Source organism: Adiantum capillus-veneris, chromosome 27, assembly GCF_014529385.1.
Source record: "Adiantum capillus-veneris isolate H3 chromosome 27, ASM1452938v2, whole genome shotgun sequence".
NCBI classification, from domain to species: Eukaryota; Viridiplantae; Streptophyta; class Polypodiopsida; order Polypodiales; family Pteridaceae; genus Adiantum; species Adiantum capillus-veneris.
This window is the reverse complement of record NC_140957.1, coordinates 24,817,946-24,838,350: the sequence shown is the minus strand read 5'-3', so window position 1 is coordinate 24,838,350 and position 20,405 is coordinate 24,817,946. Positions and strand designations below refer to the sequence as shown.

Here is a 20,405-nt window from a genome sequence, read left to right as displayed (position 1 = left end):
GGAAATAGCGACTACAAAAGAGAGAGATTCCCATTTGCAGACAGACAACAAGCATAGAAATCTGTACAATAAACCATGGGAATAATCATCGAAACATAAAAATTCCAAAATGGACAAACCTTGCTTGTGAAAGGAAAAGATCGGCTTCAAAATTGCTCCAAATCTTCAAGGAAAAGCAGCTCAGTACCTGAAACAGAAGAATGAAGAAAATTACCATTGAAGCAAGCAAGTAGAAAAATAATGCATGAAACTCTTTAGGAGAAATCAAAAAACTCAACCAAGCGAGAATATTCTCTCACTATGGAAGTATACTCGAACCCTTCAAATCTTCTCAACAACGTTAACAGCAAACCATAACTCTGTGTACGCTTGCCAAAGGCATAAGCAACAGGAGCTCTATGAGGTTCAACGATGTTTGGCTATGGTGAAACAAACAATCGCCTGTTACTTAGAGCAGATCTAAGCTCTAGGTGACAAAAACCAGGCGCGGCAACACACCAGAGTCCAGACAGACACAAAACAGAAAGGATTTCGACAAAACACTCAAATCAGAGAGCAACTATACAGCGAATCAAACGAAAAGAGTGAAAATTGACGAGATGGAAGTAGACTATACCAGCAAAGGAGGAAGGTGAAGAGACAGAAAAAGAAGGAAAACCCTTGCGATGGCAACTATGATGATGACAATGGTGATAAGAAGCGAGACGCTAACTCTGCACCAGAAAAAGGAAACGAGCTCCGCATAGGAAAAAGGGAACGAATTCTGCAACCCTAGCGATGGTGGTGATGATAATGACGATGATACACAGTGAGGATGAAAGTGATGATTGTGAGGGAGAAAGCAGAAAAGATGAGGAGAGTAGCAGTGACTATGGTGGGTCTCCCAGGTCACATACAAAAGGAAAGGCGGGCCCTTTCTCAAGTAGATCTGGCCATGGCGGACTGAAGTTGCAGCAGGCGTGCACGCTGTACACCCACATACGATTTGACTCAAATTTGGTAGACTTTGTCATTTTGTGTCCTTTTTTGACCTTCAAAGTTCAAAGTTTCAAAGTTGAGGGAGACACGTATAGAGAGAGAGAGAGAGAGAGAGAGAGAGTGTGTGTGTGTGAGAGAATGTGGGTATGTGAGTGGGCCATGTCTGCGTGTGTTCGTGAGTGTATGTATGTATGCGAGTGTGTGTGACATTTTGCGCCAAGCTGTAGCTTTCCAGCTTGGGGCATGGTCTTACATTCATTCGGAATGGGTTCCTCCTCTTCATGTGCCTTTACAGAGTCTCGTATCGCCATTCAAGCTCATCCAACTTGAGCTCGTCAAGATTTCATTCAAAGCCAAAGTTATCTCATTTCAGGTCTCGTGCTCCTCTTCCCACCGTCATGGATGGCCAACCATCTCTGACTCCCGCTCGTAGCTTCCACATGGTGTGCCTACATCAAGGCCCTCGGTGGTTGTGACAGAGACCAGCATACCTAGGTGCAAGTTCGCTCATAGCTTCCACATGGTGTGCCTACATCAAGGCCGTCGATGGTTGTGACAGAGACCAGCATACCTAGGTGCAAGTTCGCTCTTTATTTAAAGTAAAACACAAAAGTTGCAACAAAGTTTATGGTTTTTGTTTTCCTCTTAAATGAAGAATTATGAAAAGTATTATATATATATATAGATATATATATATATATATATATAGATATATATATATATATATATATATATATATATATATATATATATGTATATATATATATATGTATGTATATATATATATATATATGTGTATGTATATATATATATATATGTATGTATATATATGTAAACAAAAAAACAAATATACCATGTAATGTGTTATGTAATGAGATGACCAAACCTTTTGCATACTCTTGCCAAAGCTTGGAGTGAAAGTCTCAACTTTATGTTTTCTTCTTGTGTCCACATTTTTTGTCCGATATAAGAAAAATTTCATCCAAACATATCTACACCTCAGCTTTGTGATTCCATACCTCACCTGAATCTACATGCTCTTTTATTGTGTCGTATAACAACTTCCATAAGTGAAATCTAATTGTAGGCTTTGAGAACTCTCCATGGTTTGATAGATATCTTCGCCTTTGTACGCCATCAATTGAGGTTTTGTTGGAACTTCATGTGAAACTATTGATTTCTTTGAACATTTTGTGATTTGACATTATCTCCATGCCAAAATAACTTCTTTGATTTTTTGAATCCCCTCATTTGATGCCTTTTCTTTTATGCAAATTGGACATATAAGTAAATTATTTTCTCCAAAATTCTACATAATGCTACAATGTACATACATGTACATGTGATAGCGGAATATCTAAAAGAGGTTTAAAGTTTGCATCTTCAAGATCTCTTGTAGGTTTGTGCAACTGATTGTGACGATTCAAATGATCTGTTGACTGCATACAATATAAACAAGGAACTTTCAAAAGAGCACCCTTGGAGATATTACACATGCATTTCAATGTTTTAAAATCACCTAACATGTGCCATTCAACATAAAAACTACAAATATCCTCCACATACAAAAGTTCTCCTACTAATTATTTTTTATTAATTGTTGGTATTTTGATTTTTTTAGTAAAACAGGAAACTTAAATTAAAAAGAAGCAAAGAAGTACATCTGCCTCAAAGGTAGTGAAAGAGGCATCCCATTGGTATTTGGATTTGATGAATTGCTCGGTATAAAACATCATGATCTTCATTGTCAACCTATAATAAACATTATCTATAATCAATAATTTTTTGAATGTGTGATATACAAAGAAATATCGCTCATGATTTTGCCTCAATCAATCCAAGCCACCAAATACAATTTGAAGTCTCTCTCTCTCTCTTCATCAGGGTTATCATTTGAATTTATAGAAAACTGTTTCTTTAGTGCTCGATGCATGATAGTGATTGTCACTCGCTCCATCTTTTTGTGCTTAAGCATTTCACATTTGTTGAGCCGTCACAAAAATAAGTTTCTTAAACCACATCCTCTGGAGTCATGTTATTAAAACAACACATTATTTGTTAAAGGTTTTATCAAAGAATACATTGTAAATCTATTGAAGTGCACCACTCTCTTGTTTGTGGAAAAGTCTCCTATTATGTGTATGGGAGGACCCAAAAACTCTGCAACTTTCATTCTTGTAGGGATAGGCAATATAGATGAAGAGATTTTCTTGTCCTTCAATCTGACTGACAAAGAAACAATCTAGATATTCAATTTATAAGCTTGAAAAGAATTGAAATTAAAAACTATGACTCACACTATTGTTCACATTCTTCTTTGAAATGTTTCAACATTGGAAACTCCTCGATATCCTTGTCTCAGTCTTAGAGGAGCATTCTTAATACAAGATTTTTCTTAATCTCTTTCAAGCTCAGAAATAGTTTCGATCAAGGAATTGACTTTTTGATTGCTGATGTGAAGACTTGACTCAAAATAGCATCTTCTTCAAAGCTATGATATGCTTTTCTGTCTCCAACAAGTAGCAACAACATCCATAAAGACCCTTTGCTACATTTTTGGAAAATTGTAAGAGAGATGTAGATTTCTAAAATTAGGAATGGAAAGTGTGCAAGGATCAATAAGATGTGTACTCCCTTAACACCATAAATCGAGATTTTGATGACCCAAACATATAAATTGGTGTTCTTGATTAGGTATACAAGTATATGATTTGTTTCTTTTTTGCAAATGCTCATATTCCTCCTCTATATCAAAATGAAGATTATATTTATGTTTATGTAGAGAATTATATTTATGCTTTTATGTCTCCAGCAAGTAGCAACAACAACCATAAAGACCCTTTGCTACATTTTCGGCAAATTGTAAGAGAGATGTAGGATTTCTACAATTAGGAATGGAAAGTGTGCAAGGATCAATAAGATGTATACTCCTTCCACACCATAAATCTAGATTATAATGACCCAAACATTTTAATTGGTCTTCTTGATTAGGTGTAAAAGTACGTGGTTTTTTTTGTTTGCAAAGGCTTATATTCTTCTTTTATATCAAAATGAAGATTATATTTATGTTTATGTTGAGAACTAGATGAAACACTGTGAAAAAAGTTTTGCCATTGTAAGAGTAAAGAGGAAAGAAGATACATGGTGAAGAAAGTACCATAAAAGGTTGTGTTTAACTTTTGACTTGCCGCCATCTTGGTCTAATTTGTTTTTACCGCCATAAAGCTTGAAATATGACAAGATATAAATTGTCATTAGAATTAGACAAACTATATTTTAAACTTTCATGCTTCACTTAAAGAAGTGCGAAAATCCTTGTCTAAAAAGACTTTTTCTTTCATCGTTTCGCTAAGGTTGATATTTGTAGAGGGACCAAAAGAGGCTCCAAAATCCTCCAAATGTGTACTTTCTCTCTAGAGGTGCACACACTTGTAGGCTAGTAGGAAAGCTTACTTTATATAGCCTTCACTATGTGCCCCTTGTCACAATGCTCTCATACAGCTTCTACTAAATCCACCCATGCCGAACAGCCATAGGCCATGGTAAATGTCCTCCACATTCTTCTTTCTTGATGGTGAGACATGATACTATTAATGCACAATCTAGGTGCAATGCTACAGTCGAGTGCCATATGGATAGTCGTTTCTACATGGTGTAGATTGGATGGACGTAAGTTTTTGGCGAGCATTTTTCGATGACCTTGTTTTTAAAATCTGACGAGAAGATTCCAAAAAGATTCTCTCTCTCTCTCTCTCTCTCTCTCTCTCTCTCTCTCTCTCTCTCTCAGGTGTGTGTGCTTTCTCGGTGGTGGCATGTGTGTTAAAAAAAAGAGAAAAATGGTACAACCTTTCTATTACCCAAGTGTGGTAGATTGGTTATGCCATTCCCATCTTGAATAACCTATCTTGAGTTCAACTCTCCTCGTCAGATAGATCTCCAAGGTCTCTTGGGATAGTTTCCTACGATGTTTGATCAATCTTCTTCTTCTTATTCATCTCCTTCTCTCTATATATCTATCTATCTCTCTCTCACACACAAACACACATTGGCAAACACACCTCGATCAAACATCCATCATTTACAAATCTCTATCTCTCTCTCTTTTGTCTCTCTCATGTACACTCATACAAGCACATGAACACACCCGAATCACTGCACACGTAATCTTCTCAAATGTCATGATATATGTCGAACAACAAGTTTAACCACCAACATGCTAAGTGTCTCTCTATTACGTCACACTTGTGTGCACTCTTACACATGCACACTCGTAAACAAACACAAAAATTTGCCCAGATCAGAGCACACACACTCTTTTCAAACATCATGATATACACAGTGCAACAAAATTAGCCATCAACCGGACAATGATACATGCACAAAAATCGTTTGCAACAAGATAATTTCAACGGTTAGCAGTCCACAATAATCCAATTTGACTTTGAACAACATTTGAAGACTACAATAACAAAACCATATAGGCTAATATTAAAGAGGTTGAAAGTACACATCTTAAAACAACAACTACAATAAGATAGATATGGACCAAACAATACAATATGCTCATATGGTGTCAAGGGCTTATTTCTTTAACATTAGCGAGGAAAGGTGAAATTTAGTTGTCCTCATCGCTAGTGTCATTGTTGGCTTCATTGGCTCCATTGGCTTGTCCTTGTGTGACAATGTATGTCATTCACACTTCTACCCAAGCCTCCACATGTTGTTCGAAGGCTGCACACTCCTGTGGGGTGCAAAAACCATGTTTCCCCAAAATCATGATTGCATTGTTTGCAAGAGCGGCAACTTGCTCAATATCCCCTTTGAGTGGATGTGCATTGAAATCAAGGCCATGCATGATGTTGAATATGGACATTGTGGCATCGTTGACTACCTCGAAAAGCTGTGTTATCCGCGATTTTCTCGCGGCATGGTAAATATGTGAATGAGAGAAAACTAAAGGATTAGCTTTTGAAAATAGTAATTTAGAGAAACTTGTGAATGAATGAATGAATGAATAAAACTAGTTTTTTTTTTTGGGCTATTTATAAAGAACCCTGAGTGAGTGACTTTACTTCAAAGATTAGTCACACTATGTTCTTCGTAATATTTTTAGATAAAATAAAGTGGAAAAAAAATCTCACTAAAAGATTAACCACCTTTGATTGACTTGCCTTTAGAAATTAAAACATAGTTACAAAAATCAAAACATAGTGGCAAACACATAGCACATGATGCTCATAAAAAATTAAAACATAGTATGAACAACCATTAAGTTTTGGTGTGCCATTACATAGAAAATAAGCTCATATGAAGTAATCAACACAAATTGGGATTTTGGGTTCTCGATGGTCGCAATTCTTGTGACGGTTGCATTGTTGGGGCGTGTGCAGGTGGGACCCCCATGGGTAGTGTGGGAAATAGTGACCGATAGAGCGGTTAAACATGGCTTGACCTGGAACTACAGCTGGAGGTCTACTAGGAGGAGAAGAAAACGACACAATTGACTCCTGATGGCTTCGTAAAGGCGATGGAGGTGGCTATGACTGTGCTGAATGTGATACCTTACCGACATAAAGAGTCGATCCTAGACTAGTAGAAAGCCGCTACTACGATTGAACACGTGCCAAAAATAATTTACGAACCCAATCAACACTTATGCTTCATTGCCAAGCCACCACATCCTACAAGACCATTAGGAAGGGATTGGGGTCCAAGGGGGCCTCTTTATTTTCCATGGGATTAAAAAGGAGATCATATGCCATGTGGACTGAAATGGTGGGTATGGCAGGGCCTTTTATAAAATATAAAGAGAAAATCTCTTATAAATTCAAAAAAAAGGAAATTTTCTCTAAATAGTTGAGTGAAAACCAATCCTTTCTCTCTCTAGTGGCTGCCAGTTTCTCTCCCCTGTCTCCTAAAAGGAAGTCCCTCCAAAAACGTGCTGATCATTCCCTCCCTCTCTCTCTCTACTGTATGATCTCTGACTTCACCTTGCAAGAGTTGCTTCTCTTTCTTTCCTTTCAGTTTTCCCTCCCAAAAGCTTAGCAGCAGAGTTTGAACCTCCTTTCCCTCCTCAAGCTTACTGCATTCTCCTCAAGCTTGCTGCATTCTCCTCAAGCTAAAGTTCTCCATGAGCCTCACTAAACACCTCTACCTAAAGTTGAAGATCTGCAACATATCCTTCTGCTAGATCATCCCTCTTTCTTTCCTCAACAGGTTTCCTGCTCCTTCTCCATTGTGCTCTCTAGAGAGGATCTACTTCTCCCTCACGCTTTGCAACATTATCTTCCCCATTAAGCCAACAAGCAGGTGGAACAATATAGCAGTAAGTGGCATCCTTTGTCTTTGTGTGCCATCAAGAATCTTGCTCTATAAATCTGAGAACATGCATGTGCAATGTCTAATTACAATTGTTTGTCTGCAGGTTGTGCCACTATTCCCCATGGCATCGAGGTACTCAACGACCTAGGAGTGGCATTGACTCCATTTCATGCAGCAATGTACAAGACGACCGTGGATGCTGGGTGACGATGGAGTTCAAACTATTGATGTGGGTGAGAATGCAACCTAGCTCAAGAGGTGCGCGTAAGGTCTCAAGGAGACACATGGCTTCTCGAGCACACCATTGGAAGGGAGGATCATGGAGCTCAAGAAAACCCATGACGGCAAGCGGCTTGCAAAGGTGTAACATGTGTATGTTGCTTCACAACTGAAGCTAGAGACAGTAGTGGCTCCATCGAGGTTGCAAACTGTAATTTCACTCCTCTGTCAAGTTTTTAGATGTCTATATTGCTTTAATGTCTATAAGGCTTTCATTGCTTGTTCATGTTTGCAGATGTATTCCCATCCGATTTTGTAGAGTGGGAGCCAATAGAGTCCTTCACAGGAACTTTTGAGGCCATCCACGTTGACCTTGACAAGATGCTCTATGCTGGTTGTCCATCCACGGAGCTTGTCTCATGGGATAATTTTTTTTATAACCATACTTATGTAACGCCTAGGCAAACTGGGTATGGTAATCTTTCTCCGGTTCATCCACCAACCTTGCAGAGTATGGAATGGCCTAAGCTAGATAGTGCCTTGATCACAGCAACCAAAAGGAGAATCGAGACAGATGTGCATTCAGCAATGAAGTGCACCTATGGTTTCCACAAAGCTTCCCTAACTTGGTTTATGCCCCTTCATGTGTTTGTGTTTATCTTTCGATTGCAGAGTGTTCGCAGGACACCAACAATGTGGACTTGCAAAGGGGGAAGTGCGATCAACGGCTTCCTTGCAGTTGGATGGGAGACTAAGGTGGTCAACCACCAAGGAGATACAATCAAGTGCTCTGTAGTTGCTGAGAATGTGGTGTGCAGATACCATATTGTGAAGCAAAGCTTGTCAATTGTCTTTCCCTACAAACGATGGAAGCTGACGAAGGAATGGGAGACACTAGACTCTGATGTTGCTGCTAGAGAATCAATTGGTCTGCAAATATGCCTCCACGACAATGCAGTGCACGACATCTTGCTCCCATTAATACATATGGTGTTTTGAATCTCTTTTTTATTTTTAATTTGTTCAAGAATTCGGTTGAAATGTGCAAGTTTTTTTAAATTTGGAGCGTGAATACTTTCAATGTTGGTGTCTTTCAATGGCTGGTTGCGTGATTTTGTTTCTAATTATAGTTTTAAGTTAATTTGACGTTAATTTTAAATGCTTTTAAAAACTGGCATTGAGTATAAAAGTGAATTTCTAGGTTTTAAACTTCATTTCTCACATTCACAAAACACTAGCTTTCAGCTCTCTTCCCATCTTCTTCACGAACAGACGTATGGCAACATCTTTTGATGCACTTCTCACACAACTACAGAAGATAGGACTTGCAGATCGTGCACATGAACTAGTCAGTGTGTTTGAGGGGACGATCGACATGCATTCCATTGCTAACCTTCATGTAGAGGGATTCCAAATCTTTCTTGATTACATGAAGGAGCACATGGAAGAATATGCAATAGTCTTTGAGGGATCCGACATGGTGTGGTTGCCATTGGAATTTCTCAAACACCTCTATGCCGCCAACAAAAACTTTCACTATCGCTTGTTGAGGTTTATAAAAGGGCTTACTGTGCGCTCCTTGCCGCACTGTCGAAGCAAGGGCCTTGCCTAACACTGTGTGCGAGCCATAGACGGCTCCAAGCACACAACTAGCTTAACTAGTAAGCTCAAAAGAGGGCAATGGTGTGTCACTCACCGCTCTATGCTCCTGCCGTGGAGGATTCCTCGCCGCGAAGAAGAAGGAGGCGCCGCTACGTCGCGCTCAACCGCTTCACCGCCGTCGTGCCTCCGCAATGCTCGATCGCACTCTCTCTCTCTCTCTCTCTCTCTCTCTCTCTCTCTCTCTCTCACACACACACATACACACACACACAAGGAGGTGAAGAAGAAGAAGATGGAGATGGAGATGGAGATGGAGCAAGAGCACTCTTCTATTGCACAAATGAGAGAATGAGTGAATTTTAGGTTTAGTTGGCTTTTATATGAGCTCACCCCATTCACACTTGGGCGCCCATGCTTAGCCAACTAATCCCTTGAATGTCCCAGTTAGAGTGCGCCTCTCATCGGCGATCACTCTTACCCTTTTCCTATTGGTCCGACAAGCCCGGTACCTGACTCTACCAAATACATAATACACGTCCGTCGTAGGTGATGGGGTGTCCATGAGCCGTGAGGGTTAACATGCCCCCCTTCCTGATGTAGATTCCGTCCTCGGAAGCTATTGAGTTGAAGCTCGTTCGTCGAGGTGGAAGAGCATTTGAGATGAATGTCCTTAGCCTTCTTCAGTCACTGCAAAATCAAACAACATTGGCACAGTAATTGCATTCTCATAAGTGATTAAAAAGCATATGCAGTTTTAGGTAGACAAATTGATTGGTAAAAGAATTTCAAACAATTTGTCAGCAATGAACATTAAATTGCAATGTAATCAAATGCATAAACAGATGTAAAGGTAAAAAATTAAACAAGTCTGGGGTTGCTAATTTGACGGTCGAAAGGCACTAGAGATCAAATATTAATACCATGGGTAAGCTTCTTAATTTTCTCTGGTCAATTAAGTTGTTTAATCGCGAGAGCCAAGTATTTCATGTTCGAGGGCTGACTAGAGGCTATACTTAGAGGACCTTGTAGTTAAGCTACGATAAAAAGAATTTCTCATGAAATCATCGCCTGACTGATTACCTTTTCTTTGACCCCCCAAAGTGTTTTCACAGTGATTCAATTTGATGTGTGTGCTTATTTTGTATGCCTTGGGTTTTTTGCTTTTCAAGGAAAAGCGCCCATACTGGGAACCTCTAGGGCTCTAGTACCATAGGAAATACATGTGAGTGAAGTACCAAATCAAGCTTAGATTTCTCTTCCAGCTTAAGATTTTACAGTGTGGCACTTTGATTTTTTGTTTGTTCATTTTCAACATTTTAATTTTGTAACTTTGGGGGGTCATATAACACTGATACACCTCCCCAGGCTCATCACACTAGTAAACTCCCTTTATAATACTTAAGCGAAAGGTCAATAGGGTCAAGCCCACTAGAAAGCCCTAGTACATTTCACACAATGCTGCCTAAATCGGATTAAGAACCTAAGTAACCATTGATTATTAGGAAGGCATTCCCCATGGTATTAAGAGAAGATTTCTAACACCTAACTTGGTCAAACTAGCTTAGTCGGACTGCTTGATTTTTAAACCTAGACAAGTGATTATGACAAAAAATTACATTGAATTAAATGTTTGATACTAAGCAAATGTGGTGAATATTAGGCTACCAATCACAATTAAAGTAGACAATCATAGATGCAAAAAAGATAAGGGGCAATGCTAATGGACAAGAAACACCTGTTTGTGTCGAAGGTCGCGCTTGATTTGAAGAGTGAGTCGAGATAAAGATTCCATGAAGGTCCAAATCCTATCAATAGCAACACGCTCCTGTACACACTAGGAAACAAAAGGAATACCTCCAAGAGGCACATTAGTGGGAAAAGGTACCAACACTTATTGAACACAACAAAAAACATAAGGAACCCTAACCTAATTATTTGCACTCCCCCTAGAGAGTCAAGGGAATAGGATATTGCAGAGGTTGTGGGAAACCCTAAGGCTAAACCCTTATCCTCGTCGTCGAGATAAACAAAGTCATCATTCATGAGACCATATGTGCCATCCGTGTAGTCCTGTAAATTTTCTTCTTCATCATAGGTGCCCATGTTTACTAAGAAGGTCACTAGACGCCTATAGTCATCTTGGTCAAAAGGGTAGGCTTGTGCAATGGGAGAAACGCTCTCTACTAAGTATGGATCAGACGTGGTCAAGAGACGTATCAGCCATTCTAACTCCTCAAAATTCCTCTCACATGCTAGCGTACCTATCAAATCCCATTCACATGCAAGCACTGGAAAGACCATGTGAAATATTTGTGAAAAGTAATGAGGGTACCTCTCACCCAAGGCAGGAGTGGATGACTCTAGCGTACTAGCTATATCTGTACACGCAAATAGATGATGGTTAGAGTGCAAATATTACAAGGGTCGTGTTCTTGTGCATAATTTGTTTTTATGATTTGTGTTATGGCTCTTGCTCTTTTACTTTTTTATCTTGTTTTTATGAGTATAAGGCTTTATATATACATTTCCTAAGATTGGAGATTAAGAGGTCAGAGAGAAAGGTTGAGAGGGAAGCAAGTGAATAATGGATGTCCACAAACACTCCCCCATTCCTTGGGTAGATCATACCGTTTGAAATGATGTCGTCACCCTTTGAAACCAATTGTTCCAGTTGGTAATAGGTGAGGATTTTTTCCAGTAGTTTTCTATTACCCTAGGTGCCTCGTCAAGTTGCAAGGGTGGTAAGGTACTCTCCCAGGATCGAACTTGAAGTGGTTCATCAGGTGATTCTTGAACACTGGGAGGTGTGGATTCTTTTGTAGCTTCATGGAGGTCCACTACTATAGATGGAGGCTGTGTAGAAGCTTTTACCTCTATGGATGTATTACATGAGGAGCTAGAAGCTTCATGGAACTCCCCCCTTCCTGAGCTAGGTGGAATAAATTGGTTTTGCCTTGGAGCCCAAACTAGCTCTGGACTAGGTGTGTAGCATTCTGTGATCTTTCCCTTCCTACGGTCTGCCATTGGCTTTAGCGTTACACTGTTTGACTCATATGGGTTTTTTGTCGATAGGGAAGGACACATTTTACGTTTAGGTACCCAAATTTGCTCATTTCCATCATAGTAGCCTTAGGCTTCTAATAGTTGTTTTGGAATCCATCGTGATTTGGTCTTGACTCTCCTAGGGCGCGCTCTTGGTTTTCCGGGGAAATTTTTTCTTGGAATGGATGGGAGGGTTGAGGTAGTTGGAAGTAAGGCCTTGGGGACCCATTGGTATGTACTCTTAGGTCGTGAAGGTTGAGTACTTGCAATATTACTGCTTGCTGCAACTACAAGTGTTGAAGTGCTAGGTTCATGGGTAGCCAGCAAGGACGAGTTAACCACCTTGGCTTGTGAATGTTGGCTATCCTTCAACTTTGCTAGAGTTTGCAAAGTAGGTGACTTTGCTTGAATGATAGGCGTAAGAGTCGGTGGTCGCATCGTGACACTACCAGTATCCCAATCAATAGTGCATTTGGTTGCCAACATCCACGTGCGTCCCAGGTTTACGTTGCCTTCCATAGCTCCCGCGGGCATGACTAGAAACCTCTGCACTATGCTTCCATTGTCATAGACAACAGGGTTCTGAAGGACTCCATGAATAGCAGTTTTCTTTTTATTAATGCCCTTGACTTGCATCGTACTTAGGGATAGGGTCGGTTTCCCTAATTGACACCAAACTCCATAGGATAACAAATTGTGTTTAGCTCCCGTATCTAATAAGGCATTGTATAGTACTTTCCCATAGGGGCTATTTAGCTCAATTGGGTATCGTAGGGGTGTCTCAGATTCTAATGAGTCGTCATCTGTGTCCTCGAAAAATGCTTGCCTGATTCCTAGATTAGCGTCTCGTTGGCGTCTAAGACGTTGTTGTCGTTCTCGAGCCTCAACTCTTGCTTGGATTTTTTTAAGCTCTGCTTGTTCCTTGGTAGCCTTCTTTTGATGGATGGCTTGCAACTCTTCCTGGCTTAGAGGATCATAATATCTTTTGAATTTACTCCCATTAAGGAATCCAATGGTTTCAACTCCATCTAGAGTCTCCACACGAATGGTACCTTGCGGGGTAATTTCACACACTCGATATGGTCCCTTACCAGTGTATTTCAATTTCTTCTTTTCATTACGTACCCCGTACATAAGAACTTTATCACCAACCTTGATGTCTTTATCCTTTAAATGGCTATCAAACCACTTCTTTCTCCTATCCTTCTCCACTAGAGCATTTCGCACAGCTAATTGCCTCTCTTCATCTAGCCTTTCCAGGATATATAATCGCTCCACTAAGGGGTTACCATCCCAACCTTCTTGAGAGGCTACTTGAAGATTAGGAATGACAAACTCCCATGGCATAACTGCTTCTTGGCCATACACCATTTTAAACGGTGTGCAATTAATAGCAACTTTATATGCAGTACGATAAGCCCATAAAGCTGATGTAAGCTTTAGGTCCCAATCAGTGCGATGAGCCTCGACTGTCTTTGTCAAAATGGAGATGAGAGTTTTGTTGGTACTCTCAGCTTGGCCATTTGCTTGGGGATAATAGGGTGTAGACTTGTGGTGAGATATCATGAAGTTTGATGTGAGTTCTTTTATTACTTCATTTATAAAATGAGTTCCATTGTCACTCACAAGTTCAAAGGGGCATCCAAAACGTGTGATAATGTTCTCAAAGAGGAACTTAGCTGTTGTTTTTGCATCCCCCTTTCGTGTTGCTTTTGCTTCAGCCCATTTGGTTACATAGTCGGTAGCCACAATGATATATCGTGATTGCGTGTTACGTGCAGCCGGACTAATCGGTCCTACAAAGTCTAAGCCCCACTTTTCAAATGGTTGGGTTACCTTGATGGGATGTAGAGGCATCCTATCCCTTCTTTGTGGCTTGTTGAAGCGTTGGCATTCATCACATCCTTTTGCAAAAAGTGATGCATCCTTAAACAGAGTGGGTCACCAATAGTCTGACTGTAAGATCTTTCGGGCAGTCAAGTTTCCTGAAAAGTGACCACCAGCTACGCCCATGTGTGCCTCTTGTAGAATATATAAATACTCATCATCGAGGGCACAACGTCTAAGAACATCATCTTTTCCTCTCTTATAGAGAGTTCCAGCCAGTAAGCAATAGGGTTCGCATTCCTTGATTAATTTTCGAGCTATATCTTTTCGCAGCTCTTTGGGTGGAAAACCATTAACTAAGAAGTTAACAATCTTTTCACTCCATTCATGCATTGTCTCAACAATGAACAAAGGAGTATCAGGCAATTCATCATCAACCCCCGTAGGAGCTTCGCCATTAGGGATACGAGATAAATGATCTGCCATGACATGTTTCCTCCTAGGCCTCACAACAACGGTGAAGTCAAACTCAAGAAGAATTAACAACCATCGTGTAATTTGACCTGTGGAACACGGCTTGTTTACCAAATATAGCAATGCTTGATGATCAACATAAAACACAAACTTGGTAGCAAGAAGGTAATAGCGAAATTTCTTTACTGCGTAAATCATAGCTAGACCTTCGCGCTCTGTAGTAGTGTAGTTCATCTCGGCATCATTTAATTGGCGACTTGCAAAGCTAATAGGGTAGTCCAATTTATGTTCTCCTAGTTGAGTTAGAACACACCCAATAGCAAAATTTGATGCATCAATATGCACATGAAAAGGTACATTCCAATCAGGTGTTCGCAAGATTGGAGCACTTGTTAGGGCCTTCTTTAATAACTCATAAAATTGATGACATTCTTCCGTGCAGTGAAACTCGATAAGAAGCTTGTACAATGGACGCCCTATCTCGACAAAGTTTAAAATAAACCTTCGATAATAACCAACATGGCCCATAAATCTTTGAACTCCTTTATAGTTCGTAGGTGGTGGCAAATCGGCAATGGCTTTAATCTTACTCTCATCTGTGGATATGCCGTTCTTGGACACTATATGCCCTAGAATGACTCCATACTTAACCCAAAATTGGCATTTGAAAGGGTTCAATGAGATGCGATAAAATCTACACCTTTCAAATATTTTTCGTAGATATAACAAATGCTTCTCCCAAGAAGAATAAACACAAAGGTCGTCTAGGAAAGCTTCACAAAACTCCCTTAGAAATTCTTTAAACGCAGTGTTTATTAATCGTTGGAATGTAGCAGGGGCATTTGTTAAGCCAAAAGCCATAACACGAAATGCAAACACTCCAAACTCTGTGATAAAAGCAGTTTTAGCTTGGTCCTCTAATGCAATTGTGATTTGATTGTAACCAGAGTACCCATCTAAAAAGCTATAAGCTTCCTTGCCCGCAACTTTTTCAAGCACATGTTCTGAATATGCCAAGGGATAATGATCTCTCCTAGTAGCTGCATTAACTTTCTTGAGGTCCACGCACACTCTTAGTTTACCATTCTTTTTTGGCACAATGACTATTGGAGAAACCCATTCTGAGTGCTCAATAGGGTATATGAATCCACATTGGATAAGTTTTTCAATCTCCTCTTGTACAATTTTGGCGTACTTAGGATTCATTGGATAGGGTCGTTGTTGGACGGGTTTAGCAGTGTTGATCATGGGAATTGTATGTTGCACCACAGAAGGCGGAACGCCCTTCATGTCATGATATGTCCAAGCAAAGATATCCTTGTATTCCTTGAGGAGCTCCTTAAGTACAGCCTCTTCAGTTTCGGTAAGGTCTTGAGCAATAAATACTGGTTTAGACTCCTCACCTGGTTCTGCTAATTCTATCTCTTTAACTACCGCTGGACCATCATAGACTCCACTGCTTCCATTGGTAGGTATTCGTTGGGATTTGGCATACACAACCTTTCGCTCCCCCGTGGTATAAGATTTAAAATGTTCAGGAGCCGTATGTAAGTCAGCAGGCTGTTGTCGTGACGGAGACCTTTCTTTTAGTTTTGCCTCCTTTTGTTGTTGTGCTAACTCTCGGTTTTGACGTCTTCTTATAGTTCGACTCAATTTCGGCTTTGTAACCTCCAATTGAGCGAGGTCAATGGGTCGCGGGCTGCACCACATGACACTCTGGAGATGTTCACCCCAATTGTCTACTAGATTTCGATGAGCATCACATGCCCCTAGATAGCTAGGCCATTCTGCAGTAGATCTTTCCTTGTTTATCCTAGCTCTCACATTTGCTCGATATCGTCGTCTCTTATATGACCTTTGTTTCTTGTTAAGGTTTTGATTTTGGTAAATGTTTGAACTCGACTCGCTTGATAGGTCTTCGCTTGTATCTTCTTCACTCTCATATAAATTACCATAGATGGTCGTACTAGGCCTTGAGTGTTCAGTTTCTATACTTGGCCCACTCGATGTTTCCTCAGGTTCTGAATCCATTTCTCCCTTAGATTCCGTTTCTGATGTGTATTGGCCTGAAGCCTTTGAGGAATCATCGGTTTCACTCTCAGGTAGGTGTGCCTCTTTCTTATCATCGGATGTTACGTGCGCTACACCTAACATGTTTACTGGTGCAATGTGTGGTATCTCTTCCCCATATGGTGTTACCCAGGTTGTTCCTCTAGCTCCCCATGTATCTATAGTTGCCGCTAGGTGTACCCAATCGACATTGTCTGACTCAGCCATTCCGGGTAGGATATCCATATAAGGAGAGTTCTCCCCAATATCCGTGTCTTCGTTACACGTGTAACAATACTGTAATGGAGCTGAGTGAATTTTTGTGTGTGATCGATTATCAATGATGAATTTATTTCCTAGAGGATAAGTTCGACCACTTAAAAGATCAACTTGAATGACAGAGTCTTGGAACTGTAAGTAGACGTGGTTTTTGGACCAGTCATGCACCATTTTTGTTTCCCTCATGAATGGACGCCCTAAGATCATCTCAAATGACATAGGATGCTTGGAAAAATCCATAACAATGAAAGTCTGCCTTACCTTGTGTCCCAAGACCTTGATTCTGAGATCCTTTAGCATTCCAATAGGCGTAACAATAGATCCATTAGCCATTTTTACCACTACGCTTGTGGCTTCAAGGTGAGGTCGCCCCATAGACTCCCAACAACTCTTTGTCACCATGCTGACTCCCGCACCACCGTCAAGGACCCCCTTTACAGTTAATCCTTTAGTAGTGATTGGTAGAGTAGCATTAGATTCATCACCTTCAAAGTATTGCCCCAACTTGTTAACGGGTGCTTCAATTACAGATTCATGTTCCACTAGGTCAGATGGTGGTGCTAAATGTTCCTCATCATTCATTACCAAGTCAGGTTTGTTCATATGTGCAAACTGTGGTAATCCGGCTTGTAATTCTCCATTGAGGAAGGCTCAAAGAGCTGAGACTAGCTCGGGGTCTTTATATAGTTTGGACATGATGGTGGTTCTAACTTCTGAAGACATGAAATCCATCAATTTGGCAACATTTAATGGCATCTTGTGGGACGTAGGACCCTGACAAGAGAATGGTGAAGATGGAATCTCCACTTCCTCAAGGGGGTCGGGCATTCCCTCACCAAACATTCTCTCTAGTAGGAAAGGTGTGTGTCCACTTTCAGATGTCCTACCCTCACTCTCTTCCCGAATGATATTGGGTATAGCTAACGGCCTGTAGTTCTTGTGAGGTTGAACTTGTGTGGGAAAAACTGTGTTCGACATCTGGATATGTTTGGGTTCAGGTTCTAATGTTTGTTGAGTTTCTTCCACCAAACCCCTCAGTTGTTGGACTCGTTCAATTTCCACTGTTGGGTTTGGATAGGTTCCAATCTTTCTCTTGCAATCCTCATTTTTTGTCTCTCGTGGATTATCTTGGGAGTTCGCAACTGGGTGGTTTAACTTTGAATACTCTTTTGGTGTTCGTCGTAATTCCCCCTCGTGATCCTCCTCATTGGCCTTTTCCTTTGTAGTAACAGTTTTGGTCTCCGTGGTCTCTATCGAATCTGAGTCATCCTCAGGGTCATTCATATACACGGGATCCTCTCCTGTCCCTATGTTAGTATTGGCATTGCCAATGCACTCCCTTGACTTGTTTGCATTAGTGCAGCATTCTTTTGCATTCTAATGGGGCACTCAGCTACTCGATGTGGTCCACCACATTCGTAGCACTGAAGAGGTGGTCTCCTGGAAAAACTATTAATGTTTTGGCCTCTTGCTGCTAGCGCAGTAGCTTGATATACCGGTTTGATTTGTCCCCAATGGTCTTCCATATAGTACATGGGACACTCCTCAAGCATGTCGACTCCATAGGTGATACTAGAGTCTATGTCCTCTTTGCAATCTACATAAGTACTAGATGACTCGCAACCTATTTGGTTCATAGGTGTAACTCTTGGATGAGGGGGTTGCGGTCCTAGCACTGGAGGTGGCAACGGTGTGGTTTGGACCACATTTTGGGTTCTAGGGACCATGTGCTGTAATGGCAACTGTTGCTCCATGGGTGGGGTAGGCATCAATGCAGGAACTCGAGGTGAGTCTGCCCAAGCTATAGGCGGTCTATTTTCCATGATTCGTTTAAGCATTAGGCAATCCTTCGCTTGATGGCCATACCTACCACACGCGTTACAAGTCCCGTTAAACTTTACTCTGAAAGTAGGGCATTCACTCGTAGTATGTGGGCCCAAGCAAATTGAGCACCATTGTTGCTCCCTTCTTGGATACATATGAGTGTTTTGTGGAGCACGATTACCTCTAAGGATTTCTTGGATGGCCTTGGTGAGATCTGCCAAAGTCATCTCAGATATCGTTTGCTCTTTCACGATTGGCTTTATCTTCATTGGCTCATGCCCTGATGCTTGCGAGCTACTAGACTTCGGCTCGGCAGACACTCTTTCTCCTGCAGTCATTAAATTATCCTCCAATTGGATTGCATTCATGGTGACTGCTTCCCAAGTAGTGATACCTCTAATGACTAGGCCATTATAGATACTTTCATGTCGTAGTCCCCTAATGAATCTATCGAGCAATTGGTTGTTGTTGAATAGCTCGTTTGGATTGCATCGAGAATTCAAATTCTTTAGGCGACTAATGAAGTCTCTCACGGATTCACCTTCTTCTCGTTGGGCTTTCTGGAGTTGAGAGGCTACACCCCAAAGTACTCCCTCTCGTATGTATTCTTTTAAGAACAGTCTCCTAAGAGTAGAGTAGATCGTTTTCTCTTCTACTCTTAAGGTTCTATACCAATCTCCAGCCTTTCTGCTTAGGGTCAAACTCAAAGCCTTACACTTATGTAGCTCATTGTGCTCTTCCAAGGAATCGCACACATGTTCAAAGACTTCCATATGCTTTCTAGCATCTCCGTCTCCACTGAATTTCTGTGTGAGCTTAGCTACTTGAACTGCCTTGCTCCTAGGCTCTCTATCAGGTGCACTACGCATGTTTTCCGCAATAGAGTGACCGATAGTTTGAGCAAATGCTGCCAAAACTCCTATTTGAGCAGGTATAATGGGTGTATGTGCTCCTGGAACCACATGTAAGATGGGAGTTGGCCTTGGCCTTGGCATACGCGCGGCTCTTGGGTCCCATATTTCGTATGGTGGTGTACCAGACGGTGGTCCAAAGTTTACAGGCGTGGCCCTAGGCATAGGGGGTGCCTGATATGGCATGTTATTATTAAATGGCATGGCTCCACTTGTATAAGAGCTTGGATAATTCCATTGTGGATTGTAAGCTCTTGGAATAATCGGAGGTGTAGGAGCTACATGAGGCTGAGGTACGACAGGTGCACATGATTGATACATACATGTAGGTATAGTTGGGGGCACTGTGCTACTAGGCATCGGCGCAGTGTTAACAAATGAACTCCATGGTGTATTTCTTGTCATGCTCACCACTGGGATATGCATGGTAGCCGTAGTGTCATTAAGAGAAAGATGAGCTAGATCTGGGAAGGTAAAGCTGCCACTTGTGGGCTCAGATTGTACTGAGGCTCCTGGCGAAACAACACATGGAGGATCAATGGGGCTCACTGAGGGAGTCTCCATTTGTGATAGGGTTGTTTGGTTGGCCTTTCTCGTATCCAAGAATCTCATTAGGCCTGTTGAAGGCATGTTGATCCCTGTGTTCTGTCTTTCTAACTCGACAATCCTATGGAGGACATCACAGACTTTCTGTTGTTGCTCATCTATGCTAATAGCACCCGATGTGGATTGTAGAACATCTAACCAACCCACATGATAGGTGTGTCCTGTGTACCGATCAGTTAAAGCTTCTGCTTGTAGGTCATACTCCCAATTTTTGTTTAGGAATATCCCATCTAGGCTTGGCGTGCTGGAGGTTTCCCTCGAAGTGGAAGCATT

The 20,405-nt window shown here is 41.0% G+C and overlaps 1 protein-coding gene across 1 annotated transcript in view; it reads right to left on the bottom strand.

The window, feature by feature from the left end:
• The window catches only part of LOC147421654 (uncharacterized), a 42,100-nt gene that overhangs the window by 495 nt on the left and 21,200 nt on the right, over positions 1–20,405 (bottom strand). The window contains exons 3-4 of the mRNA XM_086502956.1: positions 617–1,004; positions 120–187 (exon numbers count right to left, since the gene is read on the bottom strand). Coding sequence (XP_086359082.1) covers positions 120–187; positions 617–1,004 — 456 coding nt within the window. The remainder of the gene's footprint in view (positions 1–119; positions 188–616; positions 1,005–20,405) is intronic.